This window comes from Calidris pugnax, unplaced genomic scaffold, assembly GCF_001431845.1.
Source record: "Calidris pugnax isolate Ruff unplaced genomic scaffold, ASM143184v1 scaffold54, whole genome shotgun sequence".
NCBI lineage: Eukaryota > Metazoa > Chordata > Aves > Charadriiformes > Scolopacidae > Calidris > Calidris pugnax.
Window position 1 is genome coordinate 15,462,928 of NW_015090864.1, and position 21,644 is coordinate 15,484,571.

The following is a 21,644-nucleotide window of genomic DNA, read 5'->3' on the forward strand; positions in this document are numbered from 1 at the left end:
GTGGCACGGATGAGGATGCAGGGGGCTGTGGCTGGTGGGTAGCACGGATGGGGATGCGGGAAGCTGTGGCTGGTTTGCAGCGGGGATGGAGGTGCGTGGGGGCTGTAGCCGGGCAGGTCCCTGGCTGTTCTCAGCCTCCTGAACAGCGTGGTGTTTGTCGCTGGTGTCCTTGGATCTCCAGCTCCTGTGCCGTCCCCGCGGGGCTGCAGGGGAGGGGGGCACTGGAACAGCTCCCTGCTGGAGGGGAGCCTGTCACCTCTGTCAGTGCAGAACTTCCTAAGTTCTGTTTTCTTTTCCCCAAGTGAAAATCTGAAATGCTCTAAAAGTTGAAATTGTTGATTTTGCCCTTTAATTTGCCATTTAAGAGCAGAATTTATTATTTTTTTTTTCCAAAGGGGTTTTGTTTTTCAAAGTCTGTTGATAATGTTTCTTAAAAGCAAATAAGGACTTCTTTTTTCATCACCAGTGGACAAGTACTTGCCACATGGGCCAGAAAATAATTCTCTAAAAGCAGCACAAGAAATCTTTATTACCGGTGTATGGTTGTGTTGGGCCAGTCTGTGCAGTTATTGGCTAGGTTTTTTGGGTTTGCTGGTTGGTTGATTTTTTTAAATTTTTATTGTAGGGTTTGTTTGGTTTTTGCTTTGTTGGTCCTTGACACAAAAAAAATCCCACAGGAGCTCGGAAGACTGGTATCCAGTTACTCTTATTTCAATAGGGTGGATACAAGGATGCTCTCAAGCAGCACACTTCTCAGGAACAGGAGTTTAAGGAAAAGCTACTTGTGATAAATAGAGAAATAGACTCTTGGCTTGCAAATTACTCATGTGATGATGTTGAAATAATGGCAGAACTGGAGAAAGAGTCTTGTGCTTTAGCAACTGACTTAAGTGCTTACATTTAGTTTTGTTTCTCCACTGTACGTAAAAACAGTTTTTTAACTGACAACCTAAGTAAAGCATCTTTATGATGTAATTTCATTGTGTATCTGGATTCTGTAGAATGATTTAGACCATTACTTGACATTTTCAAAGGCAGTAGGACTTTAGAGATAAAAAGGAAGAGTGAATTCCTATTGGCAAATGGACACTATTTTAGCCAGTGGTGGAAATAAAATCCATAAATTGCTGCTTAATTTAAAAAAATCAGCTTTACATAGTCTAGACACTGCTCTCATTATGTAAACATTTAGCGTTTAGAAATTGCTAGATATAGGGAAAAATGAAGGGTCTACTGCTCTTTTCAAGCACTAAAAGCACGGAACTGAGAATATGCTGGCTATGGTCACTTTTTCTTGTTATTCAGAGCTTTTTGGATAGTAGTGAAATTGTCAAGAATGTTATTACTCTTGTGGTGTAGTTTGGGAACATTTTGAGGAACAGAGCAGAGCTGACACTTATGGAAAGCTGCATTTGGTCTAAACTGTACAGATGCCTTATGCATGAAAGCATTGTCAGAAAGTGAATTAGTTTAATTGTGGTACATACTTGTCCTTATCCACAAAAGACTAGAGCATCTAGAGGCTCATGTTTTTCTTCAGAAAGTCCCTCAGGACTAGTTTCTAACTTTACCTGACAACACATACAGTCTCTTGGTTCCTTTTATGACTGGACTGTGCTTTTCTCTCCACCCCCACTAATTCAGCACCAAAAAAAAAAGCAATGCACAAAAGTCCTGCTGCGGGGAAAAAGAGACATCTCCTTTATAATAAAGAGTAAACACTTTCAGTCTTTGTAAGCAGCCTTTATCTTGGGCATAGAGCAGGAAGATGGGATGCTAGGGGTTAGAAAACACCCTTAGCATCTTTTATTTCTTGTGTAGGTTGGAAAAACCTGACCTCTCTGAGCACTCCGGATACAAAACCTGTGTGCTCCCCTCTCGAGTAGCGCTGGTGACCACAAGGTTTCCTACGCGGCTGCCCTAACGCTGGGGGTTGACTTGAGGCTGGGTGAGCTGGTGTGGGGTGCTGGTGAAAGTTGCTGTGTCCATCTTGGGGGGACGAGGAGGCACGGTGCTGCTCTGCCACCGTCACCCCGGGGGTTTGAAAAGGAGCGCGTTGCACCGCAGGCACTCCCCTTGCCTCTTCCTACCCTGCCTCTGCTGAGCTGTCCTCTCCCGCCTGCCGAACTCGCGGCACGTGGTCTGAGGTTCTCTGCCAACTCAGCCGCGTCATTTTACTCGGTTTTCTTCAACGTTAGAGCTGACGTAAATGCTCTAACCCATGAGAAATATGTGCCACAAAGCTTCCACGTCCTCGTGGGGAGGGTAAGAAAGATAAAGATCATAACCAGAAACTATACCTGGGTAAGCGGCATTGCTTCGTGGCCTCAGGGGACCGAGTGTGCCGCTTCTCCTTTTGAGATAAATAGGGTGTGCTTGCTGCTTTTCTTTTTTATTTCTTTTTATATATATATATATATATATATTAATTTTTTTTGTCTGGTTGTTGTCTTCTGCCCGAAATAGATGGTTGCAGTGGATTATGAAAAAAGGAAATGAGAGCTCTGTAAATAGGGCATGCACTACTCAGTTCTAGAGGAAACGGAGATCCGTCTCTTTGCTATTAGCAAGCATGAGGCAGGGAGAATAAGACTCAGGACCTAACCATGGAAAAAATATTTTTCACTACTACTTGGAAATCTGGATGATCATCCAGTACTTTGTTTCTTTTTTGACCTGTCATCTTTTTCTGCAGAAAAAATCCCCTGTTATTTCAGCCTTGTGATTACTAGTTTTTCTTTCCGTGAAGCTTGTGAAGCAAATGATCATATGAGTATAAACCAGTCCTTCTGCTTGAGCTGGTCTGCCATGGCTTTATTTGTTTTGATTTTTTTAATAGACTGCTAGAGAACGCTGTGAAATTGTCATCGGTGGTAAATACGGGTTCAAGAAACATGACGACTGTAGGGATTATATTGAGACGTTTTTGATGGTTTTGTGTGATGTAACCAGGATAAATACAAGGTAAGTGCTCTAGACATTTACGTATTGAAAACTATTTGTGCAAGTATTTTAATGACTGACCACGTATACGTTTTTCACTCAAATGTAGTAACTCTCTCTGGCTTAAAGTGGGAACCTGAGGTGGGAAGGGACTTTTTGGGATATTGAACCCAGTTTCTTGTAGTGAAAGTCCACTTCAGCAAAATGCTTAAGATTTATCTTCAAAAGTTACTGTTAGAACTAGTGAGGGCAGAGCAAACTGCTAGAAACTGCTTCAAAAACTCATTGCTTTTCTGCTAACTCAGTTTCTGACTTTCTTCTGAAACTGGTGAAAATTTCAGTTCAAGTCCAGTTCTGATCAGTTATTTGCAAAGACGGGTTGTGTATCCAGGTGGTGACTTGCTTGTACTTTATGCAGTGGTACTAACAGGTGCTTATTACTAGTGGAATTGTCTTGCTCCATGACCTTTGCTTCTTTCTGGACACATCACAAAAACCTTGGGGATAAAAGAATTGAGTACGTTTATATATCTCTCTGTCATTCACTTCTAAATAATAAATTCCTTCATTTGTATTGAGGGTGCTTCTACATTTTTGCATGTCCAGCAAAAATGTAACTAGTTCATGCTTCCTTACTGTACCAGTTCCTCTAACAAAAGGCTTTATCAAAGTGAATTCCGAGAATGAATGACAGGGGAACGGTCACTAATAACCTCTAAATAAAATTTCACTAGCAAAGACTTTTCTTCTATTTCCTCTTCACCCGGTCTACTAAATACAATTTGCTTCAGAACACAAATTAATAATTTTAAATCTAATGGTATAATAATGAGCTATGATTGTGATCACTTTGTTTCATTCTTACTCTGCTAAAATAAATCTAAGTGAAAAGTGTTTTCAGGTTTGTTTGTTTCTTTTCTTTTCAGGAGTCGTTTTGCAAAGTGGACAGTAATGGAGTATATGAGCACGGGTAGTGATAGCAAAGAGGAGATTGACTTGTTGCTAACTAATTTAAATATGTCTGAGGTGATAGACATCATGGAAAAGCTTTATCCAGGTGGAGACCTTGCGGTCTATGGAGACAGCTTAATTACAATGCGTGAAGAGGCAAATCAAAATGAAGAACGTGCGGAATCTTTACTGTTTTGTGAAAGGGAGGTTTCTTTTATGTCCTCCGTCAAATATGGGACTGTGGAAGACCTGCTTGCTTTTGTAAATCAGGTGTCCAACACTGCAAAACAATTTAAAGGATGCAGACAGCAAGAATCTGGAATCCTCTTGAAAATGGTATGTCTCTTTTCATTTTACTTGAAAATTAGTAGACCTTAGGACTTAGAAGTTTTTAATGAATCTAAATAAAGATCACCCCCAGTCCCTGGAGTAACAGTTAGGCTGTTGTTGCCTGTGCAAACCTGGGACTGGAGGGGATCTCTGAGGTCATCAAGTCTGGCCCCTGCAGTCTCAGGCAGCTGTGGAGAAAGGTCTGTTGTTCAGAAAGATCCACTCTGTGTTGCCTCGTGGTATCCCTGGAGATTAGAAAACATTACCCAACATTGAACTCAAACTAAAGACACACGGTAAAAAAGCAAAAGCCAAAACTATGGTGGCTTACAGGTTTGGGAGACAGTAAGGGTTTTCCAGTGCCTTGTGTTCATGCAGTAAAGACAGTTCATTATGCAAAACTCCCAAAGAAAAGTTTGGTATAGTTACTGAGTTCACTCGGTCTGCACAAAATGTAAAAAGTAGTAATGTAAGGGGAAAAAGCATATATAATATCAACTGTGACTTTCAGAATTACAATATTACATAGTATCACACATTGCTAAATTCAAGTGTAGACACATGGTTTTGAGATGTTCATTTTTGCCCTGAAATGATTTGTGTTCTACAAGCATCTGCAGGTACTGGTGTCACTGGATCTGTATTTAAAATCAGTTGCTCTAGAAACAGTCAGTTGTGAAATGGAAGTTTGTTCATAAATGTTTGTACTGCTGGTTTATTTTCTTAAAATGTTCTACATCTATCATCTTAAATATCTTGCATGTAATATGTTTTACATGTGAACATTGGTCGCTTGAGGCTTACTGGTTACCCAGGTGTGAAATAGCATGGGCTATTGCTTTATTCTGATTTGGAGGGAGTATTGCAAAACAGTCACTTTTAAACTCTGTAACATTGAAATGCCACTTAGTAATATTAAATGTTTCCTATACTTAGGATAGACACTGTTCTACATACTTGTAGTTGTTTTGCTTGCATATTGTTTCTACAGATGCATACAATTGGTATGAACCAGGTGCTATTAGGTGCACGTGATCCCATTAAGCAACTGAGGACTGGAGACAGGGCATTACCTGTACATGCATTTCAGCAGGTGCATCCACATCATTAGTATTTTAGTTAGGATCAGGAGTGTTTCTGAGTGCCCAGTGACTTGCACTGACTGCACCGTGGCTTGTGTCATGAAGGGTCTTGGAGCACACAGGATTGCTGTCAGTTGAAACTAAACCAGAGGATGTGTTACAGCCACAAAAGACGTTCATTCCACAGTCCCAGGCCAGGAACTAGTCCTGAAAGCCTCCTGAAACCATGAAACAGTGTTGTGGTGGTTGCTCTCTTGCTCTGCAAACCCACTCCGCTGGGTCTGTGTGACTTTCCAGGACAGGTGTAACCCGTGGGGATTAGCTAGTCTCAGCCCTTGAAACGCAGAAGCGAGCAGGGTACGGATTGCAGAATCTTATCTTTCTGGTAAGTAGAGTGGAGGCTCATTCTGCGTATCCGAAGCAAAATACTTTTTATTAGAAGGCACATACCCCCCACCAGTTAAAAACTTATCCTCCCCAAAATTAAGAACTTCAATAAATTAACTTATTTCATGTAGATGGCAGTCACAAATGACAGTTTTAGCAGTCAAGGACATACTTTCCTAATTGAAAACCAGGAGGTAATTAAAGCACAGAAATATTATGTGTGTTATATCTTAAAAAGAAATCTAAACCCAACACTCTTCTTATCTTAAAAAGGGTGGCTGAAGAGCTGAGTACATGAGGCCATGTGACAGACATGAAGTGATAAATTTCCTTGATCTGCTTTTATATATCTTCAAGAGTCTCGATAAAGTAGCAGCAAACAGGTTAATGATATTCCAGGTACTGACAGTACAGTATATCCCTAAATTAATTAGAAGCATATTCACAGGAAACATTGCTAATTCTTTAGCTGGGAGAATATTAAGAGACTGAAGAAATAACATCAAGCCTCAAGCAGTACAGGCTGTAGTTAGGAGTTCGGTCTCTCTCTGTCTCTCTCTGGTGTGTGCAGAGGGAGAAAAATTTAGAGCAAGATAGTGCCTTATAAGCTCTGAATCGCTTCCTGGAGGAGCCCTCCTCGCCTTATCGACAATACAGAGACCCAAAGCCCTCAACATAACCCACATATGGAGACAGTGTGACTCCCACTCTTTTTTTTTTTTTCTTTTTTTTTTTTTTTTTGTATTATATAAAACTACCTCCAGATATGGCATAATGGGACCTGGTTACCTTAAAATAGCCAACTGATTCCTCCTCCCAACTCCTTCAGAGAAGGGGTGTTATTATCTCCAGTAATAAATGGTCCTTTTTTTTTTTTTTTTTTTTTTTTTTTTTTTGGACTACAGTATAAAACTAGGAGAAGGTGGCTGGTAAAATTGCAGCAGACTTCTTTGACCTTTTACCAAGGACCAGAAACTCTGATACAAGATGGAAAATTAAAATGTGTTCCCCTAGCAGTACATGTGATATTAGGAAATGCTGAAACTCTTGCTCACATTGTATAAGATAGCCTGTGAGTAACAGGTATGTGGCATAACAAGTTAGCAGATTACAGGAAGGGCAAACATGTGCAGGTAAATCTAATAACAAGAGGTGGGCAATTTCATTAACCCAGCTGCTGTTGTTGTTGTTTCAAGACAATTAATTGCAACTTACACTTTGTAAGTTAGTCACTGGAGAGAAACGTGGATGCCTGGGCTGTGAATGAATGCCACACCTCACATGCTGTTCCCATTTGGTGTTTCTAAATAAAGAGTGCTGAATAGATCACATACATCATACACATATAGAAGTGATTTTTTTTTTCTTCCCACTACATATATAAAATTAATTTGGCTTGAAGTAGTTATAACTTCATTGTGATTTTTATATTGTGTTTTTATATTTAACTCCACAGATCACACCCAAGAATGGGCGCTATCAAATCGACTCAGATGTCCACCTGTTTCCGTGGAAGCTGACTTACAGGAATATTGGCTCTGATTTTATTCCTCGGGGAGCTTTTGGGAAGGTGTACTTAGCCCAAGATAGAGAAACCAAGAAACGAATGGCATGCAAACTGGTATGTTAGTTCAGTAGTTTTATCTCTCAGCAAATATTGTATGACATAGTACATACAGTATATTTTCAAATATGTCTGCAGGAAATTCCATTAAAAGGCTGATGGTCATCTCGGGTTAGTTAGCCTACACAAGACAGGAAAAATGCCTATTTTCAACTGTGAACTCGTTTCATTTTTTTGGCTCTTGAGACTGCAAAAGTTTCATCATTTTGAAAGTATCTGGAAGTATGTGTATCTGCCATGTGGGCAGGCCAGCTGCAGAGCAGCAGTAGAGGAACTTTACTTGTCCTGCTGTGCTCACGGTAGTGAAATGCCAGGATGAGATCATGCCCCTGCTGAAGGTCATAGCAAAACACTGTTGCTGCAGAAGGTTTTAGGATCTCGTCCTTAAACCGGGATCGTCAGACAGAAGTTTTTTCTACTCCAGTGCCATAATGTCCCTGAGAGATCAGCTTACACGTGACTCTCACTGTGTGTTGGGTACTGACTGATCGTAAGGTTGTGAGATGTCTCAAGAAAACTGCTGAGCACACCCCTGTTTTTATACAAGCCAACATTTTGTTTCAACTTTACCTTTCAATGTACTATTCTAAATAGACCAGTAAGAATTTAGGGCCAGTAAAAGCTTGTCTGGGACACTGCTTTATATACCCCAGATCATGAATAAGCACCTGCTTTACTTGTGAGTGTGAGAGTTGAGAAGGAACTTGTATTTCCTTCCCTTGCAGCCAGTGTATCCACACGGGGACAGATTTAGTTTGCCCCTCCTGCATAACCCACTGCAGAATTAAAACTTCTTAATGTTTCTGAAATTATAAACAGCATTTCTCATTGCAAAAAAAATATTAGCCTCTTATTTGGTTCTCAGCCACGAGTCTGAGGGAGGGAGGGTAAAAAACCTGGTAGTAGCCTTTCCATGGTTAAGCAAACACTGCTTTTTATTATCTTAGCAATCTGCCGTCAGAAATACAGCGCTGCCAGGTGCTCCATTTAAAGCAAGCTTTGATTCTTGTAATCCATAAACCAGGGCTGATAAGGGTTGCTTTGAGGCCGGTAATGGTCCTGAGCAGGGCCAGTGCTGCCAGCACCGCTCTGTGTCTCAGACGGGTGCCTGGTTCTGGGAGGGCAGGGGACATGGCACAAAGCTCATGGCAAAGGCGGCGGGGCTTTCATCTCCTTCACCAGGAAGTTTGCATCGAGCTTTTGCGTAACCACTGGATTTTGACGGGAATAACTTGCTACATTGTTTTTCTAGAAGATTGCACTTTTTATTTGGGCACGATTCCAGAAACTCTCTCGACTTTAAACAGGATGTATCGCAACAAGTCGCAGGATCTATGTAAAGCTCCCTATTTTAACAAGTGGATAGGCGTGCTTTGTTTCCTCCTTCTATTTAATCTATAGGATAACCAGCGTTAGTACAGATATAACTTGGTTTTTGAGCTGCTTTTCTGTGCTTTTGTTTCAATATCTCAGGTCCCAGTGGAACAGTTCAAACCGTCAGATGTTGAAATACAGGCGTGTTTCCGTCACGAAAACATTGCTGAATTATACGGTGTTATTTTGTGGGATGAGACAATCCATCTTTTTATGGAAGCCGGAGAGGGAGGATCTGTCATGGAAAAGCTGGAGAGTTGTGGTCCTATGAGAGAATTTGAAATCATTTGGGTGACAAAGCATATTCTGAAAGGACTTGACTTTCTCCACTCCAAGAGGATTATCCACCACGATATCAAACGTATGTGTGTGTGATTCTTTGAGGTGCTTCCTAGTCCAGGCTGGGATCCAGTGGAGAGCATTGCATCTCCAGGAGGGAGGGATGGGTAATGCTCCACAAATGACAAGGTCAGGTTCTGTGGATAATCATTATTTACACTATTTATTAATTCACTTCAGTGGAGAGGATGATTTGAACCTCCTAGTTGCTTTGCCTTTCTCGAGCAACTCAATTTGAAATAAAAACCTAAAGAAAATGGGCAAAACTATCTGGCTGTGTTAAGCCAGAAGTTTCCCCCTTTCCTTGTAAATTCATCCTGAGTGCTTCCATGCCAGCCTTCCATGTGCACCTTCTTTTATGTTTCTGCATGGCTGTTCCTCACTTTGAGACACTTGGGAACTAAATGCATATTTTGTACTGTTTCTTTCAACAATTACTGCAAATTTTGGTATATGTTTGCTTTTAAAAAGCTCTGGCTATTAACATATATAAATAATCAAAACACTGATATTAAACCTGAATTAAATATATTAATAGTAAATTGGTTTAAAATAGAATTTTAACGCATTATGTTCAATTTAATATTAAATACTGTTTCTCTCAGCATCACCTCCCCCCGCAGACAGATTAATTCTGCCTTTCTAGTAACAGTGCTTCCAATGAAGACATATCCCTTCTGCAAGTTAATTTTTGCTAAATAGTTGACAGAAGATGATTATCAAGAATTGCTAAATTTTATCTTGGTTTTGCCTTTTTTTTTTTTTTTTAGTTAGTGTGGGTCAGTACTTTGAGATTTTGACAACTATAAAACTGCTTAATTTTCCCTTAGTTGTGGTTTCTTGCTTGTAGTAAGAGTCCTTCTTACGGGTTTACTGTAATTGGCAGTAACAATGACATTAATTAAAAGGTTTAAAAACCAAACCAGTCAAAACCCAACCCACGATATCTAGATAGTGGATAAGAGAACCAGCCCATTGTGAATGTGGCGGATGTGGCTGCGTTTTGCTTTTCCCAGCCTTTTTCTGTGCTGCTGGGGGAGCTGGGGAAGCCGGGCCCTTAACGGCAGCCGTGCCTCTGCTCCGGTTGGAATTAATACCAAAGGCTGGAGAAGATGGGGATTTAACTGAGAGCAAGACTACCTTGAGCCTGGAAAGGGAAGAGGGCTCTCTGTTGGCACTCAGGAGCAGCTCAGTGCCGCCGCCCATTTCAAACCTTGGTTGGAAAATAGTTAAATCTAAGGTTATTTGGTGGGGGGAATTTTAGTCCAAAACCAGCCGAAGCTGGGGCTGGGTGCAGTCCCAAGCAGGAGGCAGAGCTGTGGTGGTGTGGGTCTCTGCACTGTCCTTTGTGTGGTGTTTAAAATCCGTATTTTCAAAGGTGTCCCTAAAATTACACCTTTATTTACGTGGTTTTGTAGCACTGGGAAGGAGGCGGGTATGAGAAGGATTGCTTCAGGAGCCAGTACCACTGAAATCAAGCCCTCCCACTGGATGGTCATGGTGGGCACTGTCAAGACGGAAAATCGCCCACAGTTTCCTCTGAGAGAAGCGTGTTTCTGTTGTGTAACTTGGAGGCTTCATTTGTTCACATCTTCTGAAACAGCAAACACAAATTTCTCAAGGCTCACACAGAGCACTGCCTTCATAAATATTTGATCAGAAATACAACTGCAAAGAAAGCCTCTGAGTACAAAGTTGTGCCTTAGGCAGAGTTTTGTGAAGGAAAGTGAATTAAGCTCCTAGATGTTGCTGCAATTTGGAGGGAGTTTGCAACTCTGTCTTTTGTGACTTTTGCAGACATAGTCTGCCCTCTATCCTCATGCTGAGCTGCTCCTGCTGACTGCTCCTGCTCCTGCAGGAGACCAGGGTGGCTGCTGTGGAGCAGCTTCAATTCCTCTCTACTTCTGTCTTCATTTAAATCATTAGTGTAGAGGAACCTCTTGGTGACCCACAGTTATGTTGTTCATAGCCATACCTGCACCAGCATGCTTTCCACCTTGGAGACCATTAAACATCTTCAGAGCAAGCCTTGCTGCGCTGAGCTGTCTACTAGTCTCCCACTTTCCTCCCTTGCCCTCAGCCATTTTATTTTCTCTCTCTCTTTTTAAATTTTTTTTTAAGCTAGGAAAATGTCCAAACCTTGATTCTTATTTTACATAAATCAATCCAGTTTGATTTTTAAGATACGATTTAAAATTGGATCCAATCACTAGCAGACCTGTTTTGGCTAGGAGAAGGACTGTGTTGGCCATAGAGAGTGGTTGTGCTGATCTCCCTTCTCAGGCTGACATCCAAAGGAAACAGGCATGCTGTAAAATAGGTGCCCAACATGCTAGAAACTTACATGGTGTCGTTTTTGTTTTTCTTTCAGCAAGCAACATTGTTTTTATGTCAACTAAGGCTGTTTTGGTGGATTTTGGCCTAAGTGTGCAAATGACTGAAGACATTTACTATCCCAAAGACCTTAGAGGAACAGAGGTAAGAAACTAGAGGGATAAAAGCCCTGATGTTGTGTTATTCCCGTGATTGTGATACTTGGGCTCAAATTTGGAGTTTGGAGGTAGAAGCTTGGGCAAAAGAGTTTCATAATAACTTAAAAAAATATAAACATTAATATAATCTCAATTATATTTTCAATTTCAATTTACTGAAAGGAGGATCAGGTGTTACACACTGAAAGCCATGTCACCTTTGCTGCAGTCCCACTTGTTAATGATTATTAAATCTGAAGTCAAAGAGAAATTGGTGTTCGCTGAAGTTAAACAAAGAAACAGTACTCAGAGAAGGGTTGTTTGCAGTGAATCAGCTGCTGGTCAGAGATTCCAGCTTCAGGCTGGAATTTGGTTCTTTGCTCTAGCAAAGATTTCTTCTGAGATACCAGCTCGTGGACTGGGGTGACCTGCTCAACACCGTAGTTTGACTCCTCCCTTGAAACTGCAGAAATTATAGACCTCTGGGTTTCATCCCTTAGCATTTCTAAGCTCTGTTCCCCATCTACATGTAGCCCTCTTGTTCTTTGGGGGTTATGTATGGTACGGGTGATGGCTACCTGGTAAACTACTTAGGCATTGCGGTGATGGAGGTGGGGGCCTTTAAATGTTCTCAGTGACTTTGAATGTGCATAGAGGTCCTGCATGCCACTTGGGCAACCCTCATCCCAAAGTGTCTCCAGGGCTGGAGCTTTAGCAAACGACCAAGCAGCAACAATTAGCTTGGGTCGCTGCTGCAAATGTGGCTTTGTGTGCTTTCTGTTGCCGGAGGAGGGTTTTTTTACAGGAAACACTCTGGCTGAAATGTTGGTGCTCACCATTTTGACAGTCTTCCACAGCACAGGCATGTGTTTAGAGGAGATAGATACTTGTAAAACTGACAAAGAGCATTTCAGTCTTTGGAAGGGTGGGATAAACTAAGTTTTCACAGAATGTCAGGCTTCTTTGTCTATTTGTTTTAGAGATATTTGGGAAAATACTCGAATATTTGTTTTCTCTGTGTTTCTAGTCAGGGGAGTTAAGAGCTTAAAATGCTTATTGTACTGTAAGCAACATGTTTTCAGGCATTTAATGTATATGCCTTGTGGGTGCTTTAATTTGGTTTGGTTTGGGGGTTTTTTTGTTTGTTTGGGGGTTTTTTGTGTGCTGTTAATGAGAGTAAGAAGAACGGCAGGAATGAGTTGGAAGCCCTGGTGGGGTATTTCCCAAGGATGGAGATGTGCATAACCAGGAAATTTCCAGGTTTGTGGAGTGGACTGGTGATGGTCTGCTCCTGGCTGCTGGAGGACAGGCCAAGTTTACGTTGGTAACAACTGCAAAACCCACTTAGTTCTTCATTGAATAAGAAGAAAATTATTCCGCGCTGTTGAGCAGCTGCAGCCGTGTCCTCAGGAAGCAGATAATCCCCACAACCCTGAGATATGGCCGTGCTTGGTGTTTGCTGTCTCAGGGCAGAGGTAGCCAGTCCTCGGAACCGGCCATCCTTCCCTTCTGCCACAGCATCGGGGGCCAGAAGTAAGGTCGGAGAGAGAGCACTGGGAAAGATTTTCAAATACCAGTCAAAGACTTATAGGAAAATCACAAATGCTAGATTTTTCTGTGTTCAGCCTTGTAGGGGGCCTAATCCAGTCACTCACAAACGCCCTCCGTAGTCTTTGATAGTACTGGCTTTCTTGATTTTTTGTTTTTTCAAAGTAAGGTCTTGATGCTCCAAAGTCTTCCTGAGTTTTGCACCCTCTCTTATGCAGCCTGAGGAAGTGGTGCAGTTGCCCAGGAGGTCTGTGTCTGCACAGAGTTGTGCAACCCCGTGTGAGGGCTCTGTCACTGCCGTGTGGCATCCCACCTGTGAACTGCCTGGTTTGTCACATCTGCTATTGGCAGGGGCTCACGTCCGTGAAGGAGGTAGCAGTTGGAGCTACCATTCTCCTGTGCACGTTCTCCTCTGGGGGTTTAGGAACTTTATTCACTGCTCTAATGCAGGAAGCCTGAACGTGGTGAATCTTCTTTGCGTTTATGAAAATGTATAGTTGCAATTCTGGGCAGAATGATTGAAAGATAGTTGGGTTTTGTTTAGTGGGTGTATCATGGAAAGCCTGTTTTTTCTGAACAGTACGTGTATGTGAGGTACGATTGGTCCTTGCAGCACAATGTACCATGGTTGTGATGAAACTGCTCTGCAGGAAATACTTTTTCTAGGCATTTGCTACACTTTCTGTTATGCTTCTGTCACTTTGGTAAAATACGTAAGCTTTGGTTACAACCATTTGAGGGGAGGAAAAAGTTGTCTGCTAAGGTTTATTTGAATGTGGAAGGTGTGATTCATTTGCAGGAATGCTAGGCTGAAACTAGCACAGCACGAAGAAAAGGACTGGGCTGCAGCTGGGTTGTGTCTCTGGTCTGACGGGCAGGCAAGTGCCAGCCCAGCGGTGGGAAGAGTGGGAATGGAGAAGGTACCTGGGGCTTGGGCTGCCTACTTTGGTGACAACACTCTAAAACAGTGTGAAATCACAGCTTGGGTGTACATCTTGGTTTTGCTTTTTTGGCCCTGTGCAATCAGGGTGCATGTTGACCATTTTCACACTTTGACTGTAACTGCAGACAGGTTCTTGTTCCAGCATCCCTTTTTCCTCAAGGAGGCAGCTGCTTTTTGTTTATATAGATTTCACCCAAGTTGCACGCTATTTGCGAATGAATTTTTTTTACAAAAGTGGAAATTCTGTTCCTTACTCCTTATGAGACTTAAAGATGGGGGTACAGATGCACTTACTCTGTCTCAGCCCCGAGGAAAGCACTGGACAGGAGCACGCAGACACTTGCTGAACCTTTGCACGTGCTTCTGATCTGAAGCTGTGTTTGCAGATGCATGGTATGTGATTTACTGGGAAATATTCCTTGGAATTTGTGTAGAGCCCTACAGCCGTTCTCAACCTGTGGCAATAAGCACTCAAACCATGCGGCGATGACTTAACTTCCTGCTCTTGTGTCAGTTAATGGCTTTTAGTGCGATTCTTTGTGGTAGGATGACCTGAAACAATTAAAGTTCTGTTGGGCTCCTTTAGAGGGAAATTAGGTGAGGGAAAAGTAGAAACCAGAAGCACATAGGGCCTCTGTCTAACCTAGTGTGTTGTGGGCTGTGCCCGAGTTGTGTTGAAACCTTCTCCTGGGCCAGTGGTGGTGGCAGAGCTGTGGGGGCAGCTCCCGCCCATCCTGGGGTGTGCCTCCTGCATCCTGCCCGTCTGGTTCTCCTCCAGCTGCACTCCCAGCTGCCTGGAGCTGGCAGGAGCTTCCCACCTGATCCCTCTTAGCAAATCCAAACATTTCAGTGAAATAGTTGGATGGAAACTGTGATTAGGTTTAGACAAGATTAGAATTTTTGGTTTAAAAACAGGATGGAAGAGGGATGCTTGCCTTAATAGTGGCTGTGGGGTAACCTGGTGGAAAGGGCAGACAGCAGGACATAAGTGGCCTGGCTTTTGACTTGTGCCTTGCTTTAGAGCTGGCTTGTTCCTCACCATTCCATTTCTTAGGATAATGCCTGAATATGTGTGTTATTGGGTAAGGTGAGGAGAGGAGAAGAGTAAGGAAGACAGGAGGGTGTATATCTGTCAGTTCTGTCCAGAAGAGCTGCTGTGGGGTAACCTTGTGGAAAGGGCAGACAGTAGGACATAAGAGGCCTGGCTTTTGACTTGTGCATTGTTCCTTGCCATCCCATTTCATAGGATAATGCCTGAATATGCATGTTATTGGGTAAGGTGAGGAGAAAAGAGTAAGGAAGACAGAAGGGTGTATATCTGTCAGTTCTGTCCAGAAGAGTTGTGTAGTATCCAGTGTAACAGAGATTTGAGGAGTGGACTCCTACCCCCAGCAGCGTCACCTTCTCTCAGCCTTCTCTCATGCCCCTGTTGTTCAAGCAGAACAGAGCAGTCCCAGCAGTGCCCAGCAAAACAAACTGGCAATTCAGGCACCTCTTTTTCCTGGGGAGGGATGAGGTTCCTGCTGACCAGCTGAAGGAAGCAGAGCCATGGCTGGAACCTCAGCCTCTCGCAGCTCAGCTAAGTCCCCTAGCCACTGAGCTGTGCCTGTCTGGGGAGGGCAAACCTGGGATGTGAATCTCTCTGTGGTTGTGGCAATGTGCAGAGCAGAAGAGGGCAAACCTGGGATGTGAATTTGTCCAGGTGCCAGGCTAGAAAATCTCTGTGGTTGTGGCAATGTGCAGAGCAGAAAAATCTTTTTCCCCAGATGGTGCTTGGTCTTTTAGGCTGCAAGTCCTAGTGTGCTGCATCCCTTCAGAGGAGGGTTTATTGGATCACAAAATGTTGTGGTTTGTCTTTCCTTGTTGTTTCCCCCTATTGATTAATCTTTTTTTTTGACTATTTGTCACAGATTTACATGAGCCCTGAAGTTATCCTCTGCAGAGGCCACACAACAAAGGCAGACATCTACAGCATGGGAGCTACTATCATCCATATGCAGACCGGCATCCCGCCCTGGGTCAACAGATATCCCCGCTCTGCATATCCTTCCTACCTCTACATTGTAAGTGTCCTTTGCAAAGCTGTAGCTCAGTTTCAGTTGAAGGGTTTCCTGTGCTCTAATTGGGAAAGCTCCAGTCATATAAAAACTATCAGAATATTTGTCAGAGAGATGATATCATCCTTTTTGCTTCGGGGGAGGGAGGGTAGAAGTGGGTTTTGATCATTTAGTGAAAGACAGGGGCTGAGCTGGAGTCATCTCTGTGGTTTGTGTTACAATTTACAGGCCTTGGGTTTACTGCAAGGACGGGGTTAGAACAGCATGAAACTTGATTGGAACAAGCCCATCTATGTTCTTCTTGTCCGTTTTTCTTAGAAATTGCAGATAAAATCTGGAACCTGGCAAATTTGATTCTCTAGTTCTTTCAGTGTGGTACAGAAATCTGGTGAATTTGCACTGCATGGGATTTTAGGCTTGCTTGGGAGTTGCTTTGAGTTTTTAAATTTATGCTAAAACCTGATTCAAAAAAAGGTGGATTTTGTGCAGTTACTTGTTCTGTTCTAATTGATCAGCCCAGCTTAGGAAGATGATGAGATGTAAGTGGGGAATTCCCAGGCACTCACGTGGTTATCTGTGACTTCCTCTTCCATTGTTTTTGGAATAACTGTTTCAGTGGTCTGTTGTTTTTTTTTTATTCCAACAGATACACAAGCAAGCTCCCCCCTTAGAGGACATTGCTGAAGACTGCAGCACTTCCATGAGAGAGCTGCTAGAAGCAGCTCTAGAAAGGAATCCTAATCATAGGCTGTCCGCAGGGGAGTTACTGAAACACGAAGCCTTACACCCACCCCCAGAGGAGCAGCCGCGGTGCCAGAGTCTGGACTCGGCGTTGTTTGAGAGGAAGAGACTACTCGCAAGGAAGGAGCTGCAATTGCCAGAAAACATTACAGGTAATGATATGAAGCTTACCTACCTTGCGCTCCGTGGACTTTACTTTCTGTCAAAACTCGATATGACTGTTTGGAAGCAAACGAAACTCAAAAAGCTTCTGGAGAGGGACCAGTAAAAATCCCAATCAGATGAGATCAGACCCAGAGCTCATTAAGTGTTATGTAAAACGCCCATGGACTTCAACAGGGGCAGAACTTAGCCTGAATTCTGCAGCTCCGGAAGGGCTGGCTCATGAAAAGGCCCTGGCAGTTGTTCAGGGCTCTTCTTCACTAAGTATAGGCTGCTGTCCCAAATTCACAGGTTTTGCTACAGTAGTAGAGATGTTTTTTTGATACCAGTGATTTTTTTTGTTAACCAAAAAAAAAAAAGTCCCAGCAACCACCACCAAAACCAACACTTTTTGCCTCCTTTAAGACACAGGCAAAACCACAACTGTTGCTGAGTATCAGCAGTACAAACCCTTTGTTTTAAAAACAAAAGTGAATTCAGGATAGAATACAGTTTCCTTGGGCATTAATAAGTGTTTTATGAAGGATAATATATGAACCAGTTAGAAAACTCAGTATGTCCTTAGATAATATCAAGTCCAAGGGAGATTTGGTGCCAGCAACCTTCTATCAGGCTTCAAAATGCTTTTCTTCTACTTCTAAAACATGTTTGGAGCGTCCTGACAAAATGCTTTTAAAAACTGAGCCCAGACAAGTGGCTTATTTGAGTGTGGTAAGTGTTTGAAAAGATATCTATGCAAAGTTTTGGGTGCTGTAATGCATAATTGTTGCAATGAATCCGCGTAACATTCAAATCAATCACAGCCTTTGCATCTAGAATGGCATTGCTCCTTCTGGCTTTTGCCTTGTGGGTGCATAATCCTTTGGCCAGCTCAGGCCATCTGAATCAGTTCTTTTGAAGACAAAAAAATATTTGACCATTAAACTGGAACTTTAGTTTAGGTGCTTGAGATTCCAGGACACTCATTACACAAGTATTCAGGGGAGTTCTACCATTGCAAAGGTTTCTTCAGACCTCGATTTAAATAAAAAAAGTTGAGACTGGTGGTCCCATATTTGTTCTATATTGTGACACCCAGCCACACAAAGAGGATGTCATCTGTTTAGATGAAAATTCCCCTGTAATTTAGGGGAATTCTCAAATGGCAGGAAGTTAGCAGAACTTTTTAGTGCACCAAACTCTCCATTATCACTATGGCTTAGAGGATGAGGAAGTTCTGTCTAGCCATTCCAACTGAGGAGGGTTTTTTGAAAGAGTTGAACACACTTGCTGTTCTCAGGAGCAAACTGCTTAGCTTTCTTTGCCCTACAGTTGTGGGTTGATTTGGTATCTTTTAATTTATTTTGTATGAGGTTTATGCTATATTGTCCTTAAAAATGAAGCTTTCTAAACCACAGATAAATAAAAGCAAATATTAGGCCAATTATTCCATTAATGTCTGCAACCCTGAAACTGAACTAATGTAGCTATTTGTGCAATAATGACATGCTGTCTCTCTTTCCTTTTTAGATTCCTCATTGTGTACTGGGAGCATGGAAGAGTCAGACCTGGTAAAAAGGCAAAGATCACTCTACATAGATCTTGGAGCTCTAGCTGGTTACTTCAATATTGTTAGGGGACCACCAGCCTGAGAATACGGCTGACTCATTAACGTTGTATGTCGGCAGGTCAGAAATGGACTCTTAAAACCTGATTTTAAGACTTTATTTTCAAATTTGTACATAAAAATATTGCCATTGCAGGCTGTAAAATGTGAATAGTGTTGAATTGCACAGATGATTAAGCTAAACCCTTAGGGGCTCTGATAAGCTGATCCCAAGCAACGATATTTGTGTGTCTGCTGGTTGACCAACAAGAAGACGGCAAGAAGACTGCTGGGAGTGTCTTAATCCAGGATATCTTCCTGTGCTGGGCCTTGCACTTTTGTAAAACTTATAATATATGCTTGCAAATACTGTCATGAAAAAAAAATAATAATTGAGCATGTGGGCTGTAAGATTTGGTCTATCTGAGCTGTCCTTAGAGAAAACCTTCCAAAAAAAAAAAAGTCCTTGGTTAACCAGTCAAAGACTGGTTTGATCTTGTTCTGTCTTTGAGACTTGGCCGGCCTCTGGTCATTCTTAATGGGAAACAGGGTCTCCCTTAAGCTGAGCTAATTTCTATCAGCTATCTCTGGAGCCAAAGCATGGCTTGGTTAGAGATGTGTTTTAACTTTATATCTTCCCAAGGCTGTCAGAGCTAAGCGGGGCACTGTCCCCCTTCTCCGTGGGTGTGGGGAATCCTTGGCTGGCTGTACTGGGTGGCTTTGGGGAATAGCACAGCAAGCTGGCCCTGACAGAGCACGGCAGTGACTCCTCCAGCTGCCTGTGTTACAGCTGCTGCAAGGGTATCTTGGGTAGTTTTCAAGGGTAGATCAAATGTTGTTCCCTATTGGTAACAGTGGGCAGGCTCCAGGCTCTTGCTTTTTAATACTTTAGTATTGTACACATATATAATTGCCGTGAGTGCTATGGTTTGGAAAGCATGTCATTAGTGACAAGCTGTGTTTATGTTCCTATGGAAATGGAATTATATTGTTCTTGCTGTGCCTCATACATTTGAAACATGATGTTTTGGATGATAGTAAAACTATGTAAACTGCATAGTTCTGTACATCCCATGGGATGAAAACGTAAACTTTTATAAAACTTTCTTCAATGCTTAGGATGACTCTTTATAAGCATTTGTGTTAAAATGGCATACTATGTATGTTGTACACTGAATCTTTTCTGAAGCACAGTCTCTTTTTCATATGTCTATTATTTAATGCTGTTCCTATCTAACACATGATCCTAAACCAGATGATTTCTAGTTTGATACTGATATGGTCAAATGAATAAATCCAGCTCAGTGCCTTGAGATGTGGTCGCTCTGTTCTTTCATCTTTGAAAACAGTGTGGAGCTGTGACCGTGTTTGAGCCAACCTCCCCTGCCATGGCCCAGGCACACTACACGCATCATTCCACTTACTGGGGAGTTGGGTGAAAGTTGTTGGGGGTGGATTTTGGACTCTGGTAACAGACAATGAGCGTTTCTGACAAAATCTCAGACTACACCGCGCCTTTTGGACCGCCTGAATGTTGCACAGCAGTTGTGTACAACACGCAGCGCTTCAGTCCTGATGTTAATTGCTGCAAAAAATCCTGCTGGGAATAACCCACCTGCTCCAGCACTTTGCAGAAAATCTCCAGATGACGAGCTGCTTTGAGGAGAGCTGTGCAGGGGAGCCCTCTCCGTATTTATCCCGGGTGTAGTGATCGGGATACTCGGGGATCAGACTCTCAGTGTAGCTGACTTGAAGAAGACATGACCTAATGGTTTGGGTGCTCACCTTTGCCTTGAGAGACCTGGGTTCCATTTTCTCGTCTTTGACTGATGGCTTTTGGTCTTTAGTGAGATTCACAGAATTAGTAGGAAGTAGCTTTTCAGGTAACTGGAGGTGGACTTAAAATCTCTTCCCCACTTTCCCTTCTGTAATATTTAAATTTCTATAAAATTTATCCCTACCAAAAAGTGGCTAGATGTTATGCAAATGCATATCAAGTGCCTGGATACTTCAACAATGAGATCCATGTAGGAATTACAGGCTGCTAAGCGGCTTTTACCATTACTTGAAAAAAGTTACACTGATTTTTCTTCTTTTATTTTGGTCTTTAATGCCATCCTCCTTTCCCCCACCCAGTAAAATGATTTAGCATTGAAATCTGCGTATGGGGACAGGCTCACTGTTTAATATTTGTTCTTCATACATGGCTGCTTTATATCTCCACACTGTGCAAGTAATAAGTGACAAGGTTATCCAAAGGAATTACAGTTTATGTGCTGCCAGACACAGGTGATAAGGTTTGGCTGAGTGAACCGATAGCTCCTTATAGGCACAGTCACAGGTCTAAACACCATGAAGCTTCATGGTGAACATCACTTTGGAGGACTAGTACACAATCAACAAGTAGCTGTTCAGTTACACTGAATGCTGAGCACTGCTACCACCTCTGAGCTTTCTAGTAGCTGAGGACTACTTTTCAGGTGAGCCTCAGCTGCGTGAAGCAGGGATTTCTCTCTCTGGAGCAACACATCATCATATCCCAAGCGTATCACATCCCCCAGTGGTTGTCCCCAGTGTTGTGTAGGTTCACCCGTTTGTGCCACCACCTGGGGAAGGAGGTCAGGGAAATGAACTGGGTTAGAAATAACCTGGGAGGGGAGAGATTGTTTCTCTAATCTGGTTACCTGAGCAGCTGCGTACTTGGAGCAATCAAGGCTGGAGGTGAGGAGGAGGGAATGAAAAGGGATGGTGGGAGAACCCTGCTGAGATGACCCCCAGGGTTGTGGCTGGTCTGCACTGAGCCCTGGGATTTTGCAAACGGTTTTCCTGTGTTTGTGTTGACGTCACAGTGCACTGTTCCATCTTCTGCTGGGGGAATGCTGAGACTCACACGAACTGCAGCAGAGTGTGTGGAGAAACCTCGTGGTAACGGGTGAAATTGGAGAGCCAGAGGTGCCTTCTCTCCCTGTGGGCTCAGCAGGTTTCCAGTGCTCGAGTCAGCCTGTGACCGAGGGGCTGAGCCCATCACCCTACTGCTCCTCCGCAGGGCTTCCTGGTGTGAGCAGCCTACAGCGGCTGTGGGGATCGTTTGAACTCGTGCCAAGATC

The 21,644-nt window shown here is 42.7% G+C and overlaps 1 protein-coding gene across 2 annotated transcripts in view; it reads left to right on the forward strand.

Moving 5' to 3' along the window:
* Window positions 1-19,850, forward strand: part of MAP3K8 (mitogen-activated protein kinase kinase kinase 8) — a 20,551-nt gene extending 701 nt beyond the window's left edge. The window contains exons 1-9 of one of the 2 annotated variants that reach the window (XM_014944855.1): window positions 2,274-2,304; window positions 2,840-2,964; window positions 3,870-4,230; window positions 7,150-7,314; window positions 8,791-9,052; window positions 11,402-11,508; window positions 15,903-16,055; window positions 16,696-16,942; window positions 18,462-19,850. In XM_014944855.1, the coding sequence (XP_014800341.1) occupies window positions 2,930-2,964; window positions 3,870-4,230; window positions 7,150-7,314; window positions 8,791-9,052; window positions 11,402-11,508; window positions 15,903-16,055; window positions 16,696-16,942; window positions 18,462-18,583 (1,452 nt within the window). In that variant the 5' untranslated portion in view covers window positions 2,274-2,304; window positions 2,840-2,929 and the 3' untranslated portion in view covers window positions 18,584-19,850. Of the gene's footprint in view, window positions 1-2,273; window positions 2,305-2,839; window positions 2,965-3,869; window positions 4,231-7,149; window positions 7,315-8,790; window positions 9,053-11,401; window positions 11,509-15,902; window positions 16,056-16,695; window positions 16,943-18,461 lie in introns of those variants that run through there. The other variant, XM_014944854.1, reaches the window with a different exon arrangement.
* The last annotated feature ends 1,794 nt before the right edge of the window (window positions 19,851-21,644 follow it).